This window comes from Cryptotermes secundus, unplaced genomic scaffold (genome assembly GCF_002891405.2).
Source record: "Cryptotermes secundus unplaced genomic scaffold, Csec_1.0 scaffold2934, whole genome shotgun sequence".
Classification (NCBI taxonomy): Eukaryota; Metazoa; Arthropoda; class Insecta; order Blattodea; family Kalotermitidae; genus Cryptotermes; species Cryptotermes secundus.
Window position 1 is genome coordinate 167,997 of NW_019737452.1, and position 10,631 is coordinate 178,627.

Consider the following 10,631-nt stretch of genomic DNA (forward strand, 5'->3'; position numbering starts at 1 on the left):
GCGGAGGGGAGTGGCGGGGCGGGAACTCGCCTATTACCGTAGTAACGCGAGCGTTACGTTACCGCCACGTACTGCTGGGGAGGTAGGGGTCAACATGTCACAATATATTCCTTTTATAAAAAATTCTACCCTAATTTCTAATACTATGTCCTATTTGGTTTGTGTTACTTTCAGCATACATCCTTACATGAATATATAACAATGATGACAAGTATGCTTTGACACTGATACTCATGAGTTTACATTTGACCTTCACAATTCATAATATTTATACCATCATCATATGTGGTTTCCCTTATATGTATATTGACAGAAGCCAATATTGTAGAAATAAATAAAAATATATATTAATTTGTAAAAATAATTTTAATAAGAATTGTACATCCTTTACCCAAAAGTGTCGGTGAGGAAGCAGTTTCAGTACAGTATATATACAGATGGTACAATATGTCAAAATGATGTGAAAGAACCACTTGTGTATGTCTTCTGCTCATATATATTTACTCAGTCAGTTGCAGGAGTCTTTCTCTGTGTACATTTGGCTGGAAGACTCTCTTTTTTAATATTATTCCTGGAAAGATGAACTCAGATGTTATTTAGGGTTGAAGCAGAGATTGCTTAGGGTTTCAAAGATTGGCAAGGACAAGAACACATTGGTCTGTGTTACATGGTGATACATGTAAATAGTAATTTATTTCACAGTTTAAGTAATTTATACCAATAAAATAATGAAAATCAACGTGATTCACTACATGAATTATATTCACTTAATAGATGGCTGAGGACATTGGTTTATGAGATTATATCAATATATAGTTACATACAATTTAAATAAATCTTATTATGAATATAACAAAATTAAATGTGATCCAATAAATAAAATCATTGAAGTGAAGAACTTAACCTGTTTCAGAGAAATAACAGATTGTAGATTTAATTGTCCCACTCCAAGATATTCCTCAGCAATAAATGAATATCAAGGAAAATAAAATACATAAAATCATAATAAATTCATTCAGAAAATAGGTGCAGTTACAAAATGGGGCACACTTTTCTATTCTTGTTTTATACTTGGTGATATTACCTGCTATGCATAAATACACTAAAAATAATAATCTAGTGACAATTGTTCGGTGAATCCCCTCTGATTAATAGCAAGGGTCACTATCAATGACTTGTGCATTGTATAATTTCATTCCCATTTATTACAGGATGGACTGCGAAATAACGATGCTCATATCTGTAGCAGAAGTACTCACCTGGACATATCTAAAAACCTAGCTGGATCCAAACCAGTCTGAGCTCATTGCACCAAAGAATGCTGCTGCTCCTGACCTTACCAATTCACCAGTAGTCTGGTCAGTTTTTGGTTTTGGACTTGATTTCTTGCGCTAGAAATGTAAATGAAATATACTAATATCCAGAACATAAACTCCAAACAAAAGAATTAGTTCAACATGATGGATGTAAAAAATATGGTATTTTATAATTTAGTAATCTGTTTTTAATCCACTACAGTAGTTTTCAAACTGTGGTACACATAACTCTTAAGAACAAAAATTTTTACTCAAGATTTATTTAACAAAGTTTTCAGTCAAATTATAGGGCATCACCTTACAGAATTAATGGACTAGAAAAGATGTCAAGGGAAGCGACCATGGCCTAATTTGATATACTACCCTGTCATTTGCCTGGAAGGACTGAAGAAAACCACTGAAGCATCATTCAGGATAGCTGTCTCTTGGCTCAAATCTTAACCTGAAATTCCCATATATAAAGGAATGCAACCACTGGACGCAACAATCAGCATGTAACCCTGAGTTCAGATGAATATGCAATTAAAGTGAATGAAAATATTTGTCCTTTATTACTTTGTATTCAAAGTTTGTATCACAACACAATCTCATCTTCATAACAGACACTCTACTCTCCATTTCTTTAATAAGAAGGAAAATTACAATTTACTTGGAGGAAAATATCTGAAACTAACTTCCTTACATTGCAAAAATGATATTAACATAACATTAAAGCATATCAGATGATGAGCCATGGACACTGCCAGGATTTTTTCTGGGTGGGGGAGCCACTATATTTGCTTACAATCTTATATGTAAGATGTTTAAAGTTATTTTTAATAATATTTTAAAGAAATACATTTACTTTTTATTATTAATATTTGGTGTCTTTCCTTCTTCAATTTTGATTTTTTACGCAGGGGTGGGGCAAACAGCTTAGTTCGCTCCTCTCTGCTAGTGCTCATGTGATGAGCCATGCTTTTAAAAAATTAATGTTTTCATATACACAGTGAAGAGATGGTACTAGGATACAGTAATTATAAAAATATTATGTTGGACACTGTCCACTCTCCTCGGTCTCTTCAACATATAGAGTTATTTCAGAAACAGAATTCTCCAGTCATTAGGAATAAAGGTGAAGAAATCCTTGAAGGTAGTAAACCAATCTTCAATTCCTGTAGTCAAAGGAAACAAAGAATAACTAACTCCAGGTGCATTCTGACTGTGATTAAAAACAGACCTCTTGAACAAAACAAACACATAAATTACTACAAATTCACACAATGTTATATTTTGTGAGTACTGCAAGAACATGCCATTGTCATTCTCTCTAAATTCATTCACCAATGGCCCTACAGCCCTTTGCTGGGTCCCGGCCTCTTCTTCAGTTTCGTAATCTTTTTTACACAGCCGGTAGGACTCCATGGATGAGTGATCAGCCTCTCACAAGGCTACACACAGGATGACACAAAACATACATACAAACTTCCATAGCTTTGAGTGAGCATTCTCTCTAAATATTAGTACTTAATTACCATTAAACTTCCTATTAACTATATTACGTATTTCTCATTAAAAATGTTATTTGTGCAGTAATTTCTTTGTAACATAATTAACAGTGTACAAGCTGTTTCTCATTTTTTGCTTACTTTCCTTCTTTAAAAAAATAACAGTAGGTTTATGATATCAACTTGCTGTCTGTGTGTCTGTATGTGTATCCCCCCTGTCCACTTTTGAATCAACTTTCTGTCTGTGTGTCTGTATGTGTATCCCCCCTGTCCACTTTTGAATCAACTTTCTGTCTGTGTGTCTGTATGTGTATCCCCCCTGTCCACTTTTGAATGCCTCAACCAATCTATGTGTATCATGGCACCTGGGCCCATCTCAATGGCATACTTCATAAATCTCTTCCATCAGTCTGTGTCTGTATGTGTATCCCCCTCTATCGTTGCTAGGCAACAGCTCAGTAAACACGTTCCCATGGCAATAAATACATGGAACAATAGAACTGTTGGACACATCATTTTCTTTATCATCCATGTCAAATGAAAGGAGGGTCTGTGGGTCTGTTTGTAAACATGTTTCCACGACAGTGAAGAATTGTTGGAGGCATTCTTTTCTATGCAATCTGTGTTCTATCAAAGGAAAGTAGGAAATTAGTTTTTCCAGAACTTCTTGTATAAACATTATGTGNTTTCAGACTTGGAATGAAAGATTATTAGTGTAGCATACATTGTGCTGATGTTGAATATGACATTACAGTACGCAATTAACGACTGTGCCGAAATATGAAGGTACGTAAACAATTAGACAGTTCTATTGTAAGCATTTGTGTTTATCATCTGACTGCATTAACCTGCTGCTGGCATCATGGCATCCATTAGATATAACAACTGATATCTTTTAAGAGAAGCTACTTTAAAATTTCTTGAAGAAATAACTTCTGACATCAGTTTTTGCGACTCTCTAAATATAAAATCCTCACACAGAAAATTAAAACATTCACTGAAAACAACCAAGCACTGGGTAAGGCATCAGCATAGTGAATAACCTTCTGAGTGAAAGTCTAACAGACTGTATGAGATGTTACCTGAGGCTTGTCTGTGTGGATTTGAGGGACGCTACTCATAACACGAGCACCAGGTGGACCAGTGACGGGCAGGAGAGAGAACCAGGGGGCATTAACGCAGAGTGAGAGCACACTTGGATCCTCAACTGTGGTGCTGGTGGGTGCCCGTAGCCCAGACACAACTGCTACCTTCTCTGGCCATGCAACCAATACACCTAGCAAACTCTGTTCAAAATAACATACTGTTATTTTTATCATGAGGAAATAAAACATATAATACAGGACAGTCTGATTTAACGCTGTCTAATGATTTACCTCTAAAGAGTCACATCAATTGTCTCATTAAGCACACATAAATTGCAGACATTTATAAGTCTTTGTAATATTAGATCAAACTTCAGAAATTATTGTCATGACATCAAGAAGGAAACAATGTGTTTCATTAACCATACAAGTGACACATATTAAAAATTTTTACTGTTACAAAAATTACTATATATGACACCTGTTGGCAAAATATGAGGAAGGAATTAATCCCTAAATTACCTCCTTTGAAATGTTTATATATATATATAAAATTTACCCACAATGGAAGTACAAATCTGACAACCTAAAATGGGGTTTCATCCTGTAAGAAATAGTGTTGGCACTTCTGAGTCACAGGTACAAATACCTAAGTAAGTCAATAAGTAAGTTACAAATGGATATAGAACTTAAACAAATATGAGTACTGATTTGAAAAATGCTTTTATTTCTTGACATAATCCCCCTGTACATTGATGCATTTGTCCCATTGTTTCACAAGCCCCTGAAAACCAGCAACATGAAATTCTTTGGGCTGCTGTCGGAACCAGACGGTGACTTCCCTTTATACAGCTTCATCATTGGGAAAATGTTCAGCCGAAAGATGTTTAAGAGGACTGAATAAATGGAAGTCGCTTGGAGCAAGACTCATCACCTGTTACAATTTGGGCTAGCATATCGTATCCTTCATCGTGGTAGCGATTGAGATGCTGTAATGACAGACCCATTCTTTGCATTTTGTGTTGTGGGGTCAGCATGCACGGCACCCATCGTGCACAGACTTTGTGAAAACCTAATCTGTCATGCATTATGAGGTAGGCCATGCCATGTGAACAACCAATAGCAGTGGCTATCGTGTCTATAGTTACCCTTCTGTATGGAAGTCACCGCCTGGTTCCAACAGCAGCCCAAAGAATTTTAAGATGCCGGTTTTCAGGGGCTTGTGAAATGATGGGACAAGTGCCTCAATGTACAGGAAGATTGTGTTGAGAAATAAAAGCATTTTTCAAATTAGTACTCTTATTTCTTTAAGTTCTGTATGCATTTGTAACTTACTTATTGACTTAACCTCGTAACAAATGTACTTGCTTCTTAAGGCCTACTATCACAATTCTCTACTGTATGATAATGGATCATTTCTGTGCCTGTCATTGTGTTTATTAATTATACTGATTCGTTTCCTCTTTCATTTATAAAAATTTGTGAAATGCATAAGATATACAGGGCTGAGTGGAATGACAATTGAGAATTAATTACATAATTACAGTGAAACTCACATTTAATGTTTCTTCATTTATGGTTTCTCACGCATTTAGCGTGTAATTTTAATGATCCGAAGTCCATAATCTCGGTGTTATAGCAAGTGTCACATAACTTCAAACAGGGCCAAGAGCGCCAAGAGTAACCTTGAATGCGCAGAAGAAAAATTTCAGACAAGGGGGTGGGTTGCAGGAATGCGGGGAATGCGTGTCCTTGTTCGAAGTTACGTGACACTGTCTCTAAATTCCTTCTTCAAGTTTGTGATTGAATCCCCTGCTCCCCAAAGAAACCTTAAATGGAGTTTCATTATATGCTGCTTATGAATCGAAATACTTGTAAAGTTAATGCAATTATTTTTTTAGATGACAGAACGTTATTATATGGTGCGATCAATCATCTTAAGGCTTTGTGTTAGTCACTGCACTGCTCGGACAGAAGGTTCGATGCCCTTCCTATCTAATGAGACTGCAGAGATTCGGTCTGCTAGTAACAAACCTATACTTTATGCCTAAATCTAGGATAAACAAAACATCAAAATTACAGCCTACACTAGTTCTCTCTATTGACGGAATGCTAAAGCCTAACACCAATTTCGCCATTCCTGGGGGAGGGGGTAGAACTAATTCAAAATTCCTAGTCCCCAATGAAGACAAACTGGATGACATCAGTGCTTGGCTTAAATGCTCTATTTCAAAATCCCTCAGATCCCTAGCACAGTAGACTGGGTTTTCAAGTTTACTCAGTCTCCAAAGCGGAACTGCAGTGCGAAAATGTAAACATTTTATGGACACCAGAAATACATGCATAACAAAATACAGCATTTCCAGCTGCTTCAGTAAAGTTATATAAGAAAGATGTTGTGCTATACATTTATCAATTCTGCTAGCAATCCAGATCTCTTCAAAGCGACTATACAGGAAGGAATTTTGTCCATAAAGACTGCAGTCAAAAACTTGGAGATATCAATTAATGTTCATGTTCAGACAACTGATAGTTCTCTTCGTGAAATTTCAAACATCAACAGAAAGACTAACACCACTAGCAGCACCACCAGATGGAAAATGTAAACTTACCTGAGTTCTTTGAACACTTCTCTTAATATTGTTCTGAATGTACGGAGAAAAAACGTCCAAGTCAAATGGATCAATTTTGTCTTCAAACTTGTCACTTATCAGCTGAGACTTTGCCATCAGCGCCTGTGTTAAAAATGTCAGCAAACAACATACATACACCCACGTGTGAGTGGTAAGCACATAGAATTAAACAGAAGTCATGTAGTACAATTTTAACATAGCTTTATTTTGGGCTTTAGCCATTCTCTGTTCATCAGTGTTTTGGAAGAACATATGACGTCCATCTTCAGTCATGGAGCAACTCCAGCAAGTAACCAGGAAGAAGCAACAAGCATGGCATTACATCAAGGAAGATAGTAACCTTTGTAGCCACCACTGTATCCAACATATTATTTTAAGCTTTGTAACATTAAATGCTACTGGTAAGAAAGAAACAATGTTCATAACAATTAAAATGACAATACAAGCAGCAACTTCAAGTAATAATTACATAAAATTACAACATTTCTCCCAGACACTTCTGGCAGCAGAATAAAATACATTCAAACAGAGAAATTAATTTGTTAAAAGTAAAATAATATTAAGTGCAGTAAAATAAAAATTTCAGTAGTTTAAATATTTATTCTTTCATTCAAAGTATTTTCATGTTTTGTCAAAGTTTAACAATAAAATCCTGGCCACTTGTGAACCACTTCTAAAACTACACACATGACTTCCATGATTCAACCTTCTGTACAGTCTGCTGCATCAAAATTTCACTGCTTTCTAGGGAATATTTCACAGCTAATGCTTTTATTTCACGTACTTCAAACCATTAATTGATTGAAATGATAGACATTCACAGTGTTAGTCTATGTAAGTATATTTGTTTTGTGATAAGCCATATGAAGTCCACATACTGAGCGCTGGGCACACAGCACATATTTCAAATGTCAATAATTATAACTGATGCGACACTTATGACCCTTAATATGGTAAAGCTATCCCTGTAACCTGCCGTGAAGGCCAATACGGTTGTGAGGCATTGAGGCTCCCACATTTTCTCTACACAATCAACTCAAATATGATGGTAAGATTGTCAGCCTTATGCGCCAGCCACCCTATAGCTGCAGGAAGATTCCTGGTACTCATTTCTGTTAAAGGCTGAGTCGACCCCAGGCTCATAGTGTGGCTAGAAGGATTAGGTCAATTGAAAAATCCACCTCATTGGGAATCGAACCTGCAACCTTCTGACTTGTAGCTTCCAGCTTGCCTCAACCAACTACGCTACCGCATGCCCCCTGTGACCCTTAATACAAAATTAAAAAATAATTCCTTGATGCAAAATTTAAAAAGAATTCACCTTGTTGTCTCGTGGAACAAGCAGCATTGTGAGATATCTGACATCCAGCAGGAGTTGCAGGGCCTGTGCCTGAGAGATGAGTGCAGTGTTGCCAACTTCATGATACTGTCCCAGTATGTTGTCAACTAGGCTTTCTACCAAATCCTGATGGATCTTTCTATAATAAATATTAACATGATATGTAAGATCTGAAGCTTTCATGAGGCATAAATGTAATGAAATCTTCTCAGTTAATGCCAGGTTAAGCTAAATGGTGATAGGTTAAGTGAGATCGATGTCCGCATAATTTGACTTGGCCTTCTTGCTGCATAGCACACCGACAGTCTTAGGGATTGATCTAACAGATTGGTGTACATGTCAGAGATGTATGGTCATTCACCACATAACCCTGAGGATGGAGATCTCTGAAACATTAGTTTTTAACTCAGCATACACATGGCTGTTTGCCCATAAAAATTTTAGTACATTAACATCATTAACCCCCCCACCTCCCCAAAGGAATCTTCCTGGTACTCGTTTCTGTTTGACGCTGACTTCACCCCAGAGCCATAGTGCAGCTGGAAGGATTAGGTAAATTGAAAAAATTCAATGACCTCATCAGGAACTCGAATCCATGACTATCTGGCTTGTAGCATAGTGCCTCAACCAACTAAGCTACCAGATGCCCCTTATCTTCACCTACAATAAGCATATAATTGTGTTTATTGTGTGTGAGTTGTACTATCTGTAATATAGTATTTGTTTTCCTGCATCATTCTGTATCCATCACCTTACATGACAAATATATAAAACTGTATAAAATTTAGCCCCATCCCCATAAAATGATTTCACCATATTTTGAAACTATGAAGTATAATCACTTTTGTTTACCACTTCATTTCTTAAACAAACCTTGGTAATGTGTGTGGTGCCACAGCATTGATCATCTGGGCCATGGAATTCAGCAGTGACTGGAGTGGGAGACTTGGTTGTGCTGGAACTCTGATGTCCGAGCGAATACTCCGACCCTCCTCTGCTTCTTCCTCAATACTAACAACATCCCACTGCTATAACAGTATTATGTATTAAATTTAAATTAATCACGGTCACATAATTAAAATATTTCTTCTTCTTGATGGATTAGGTCCTCTAACCTGTTCCCACTCACAACTACTGTAATCTCAAATGGACCTTACAGGCAGCGGGTAGAATTCCTTGGATGAGGTACAAGACCATCACAAGGACATTATCTACTGAGGACAATACAGACACAGAAAAAAGCATACATATATCCATGTCTCAAGTGGGATTTGAACCCACTGTGATTTATTATGTATAAAGAACATCCAAATACAACTTATTAACTCTTATGTCCTTAGTGCTGTTATGCATCACTGTAGTTGTCCCAGAATTACAACTATGCCTTGGAGGCGGTAAACTATGTACCAAAGAGGTACACTCTGTTACATTACCCACTCCACTATCATATTGCAGTTCTTGCTTCTCTTTATGAAACAAAAACTAAGAACACATGTGACAGTAAGTTGCAACTGGACTGTTCTGCAGTAACCCAACAAAAAAAATGTAGCATTTGAGGTTCTCACGGCAGTGGTTATAAAGAGTCATGTATTCCATTGAAAGTCAACTGACATTTTGGAGGAACATATGGCCTCCATTAGGTCAAAGGATAAGCCAAGTAAGAAACCAGTGTGAAAGCAGGTGGCTTACCAAATACAACATGTTCCTCTGAAATGTCAGTTGACCTTCAATTCAATACATGGCATTACATCCAAGAAGCTAGTACACTCTTCAAAGAAAAAATAAAGAATATCTTTCACAGGTATTCCTTAAACTGTAGTCAAATGATAAAACCTGTTTATTTATTCTGAGAAACTGACACATTTCACATTAAACATTTCATCAGTTGTTTTTTACTTTGCATAAGTGGCTAAACCTCTTTAAACATTTACAGACTTCCCAGTTTCAGGCCTTGGAATAATCAAAATGGGCCCACTGTTTTCATGACACAGGTTTCCAGTGTTCCCAACCTGTCCTAAAATTTTCCCTGTCAGCAAATATCCTTCCTGTGGCTCTGTCCTGCCTATTTTGTCTGCACGTTCAACCACTCTTAAATAGTGATTTCACAGTATACTCTCTCATTCAATGTCTTACCGGAATAGAGTGAAGGAGACTGCAGAGATGTTGAGGATGACTGAGTTTTGACTTCGTTAATTCCAGCAGCTTACTGGAAATTAAATACTGCCACTGTTGCCATGTTGCCACACTCTCTTGCCTGAGTAGTAAACATGCATCTTGCCATGGAGACGATGCAGGTGGAGTCCCTACAACAATCTTCAAACAAACAATTACTTTCAATGCAAAAGAAGTTATGAAGCATTTATGTGGGGCTCAGCAATGTCATTAAATTTTGATGTGTCATCAATCACATTAAAGGTAATAAGGATGGAAGAGAAAATACCATATGAAGGAATTGAATTGAATTGAATTTATTTACATTCTATAAATCCTAAGTAGGTTAGTACCTTTGGATACAGAACAAGTCAAAAGGTTACATACATAAGTACAGGCAATTTTAGCTTAAAAATTAATATAACTTAATTTTACATCATTCTCTATTTACATTGAAGTATTCATCTAAAGAGTAGAAGGAATGAGCATGTAGATAATTCTTTAACTCTGATTTAAACTTTTTAGTATCATTGCCCAAGTTTTTAATACTTTGTGGCAGATTGTTGAACACTTTTATGCCAGTAAAGTAGACTCCTTTTTGATATACTGATAAAGTTGAT

General features: G+C 36.5%; 1 protein-coding gene across 3 annotated transcripts in view; it reads right to left on the minus strand.

Annotated features, from left to right (window-relative positions):
* Window positions 1-10,631, minus strand: part of LOC111870489 (conserved oligomeric Golgi complex subunit 1) — a 31,095-nt gene that overhangs the window by 2,685 nt on the left and 17,779 nt on the right. The window contains exons 11-17 of one of the 3 annotated variants that reach the window (XM_023862820.2): window positions 9,994-10,173; window positions 8,734-8,888; window positions 7,843-7,999; window positions 6,501-6,623; window positions 3,886-4,089; window positions 1,260-1,391; window positions 118-571 (exon numbers count right to left, since the gene is read on the minus strand). In XM_023862820.2, the coding sequence (XP_023718588.1) occupies window positions 1,278-1,391; window positions 3,886-4,089; window positions 6,501-6,623; window positions 7,843-7,999; window positions 8,734-8,888; window positions 9,994-10,173 (933 nt within the window). In that variant the 3' untranslated portion in view covers window positions 118-571; window positions 1,260-1,277. Of the gene's footprint in view, window positions 1-117; window positions 572-674; window positions 1,392-3,885; window positions 4,090-6,500; window positions 6,624-7,842; window positions 8,000-8,733; window positions 8,889-9,993; window positions 10,174-10,631 lie in introns of those variants that run through there. The other 2 variants (XM_023862821.2, XM_033753863.1) reach the window with 2 other exon arrangements.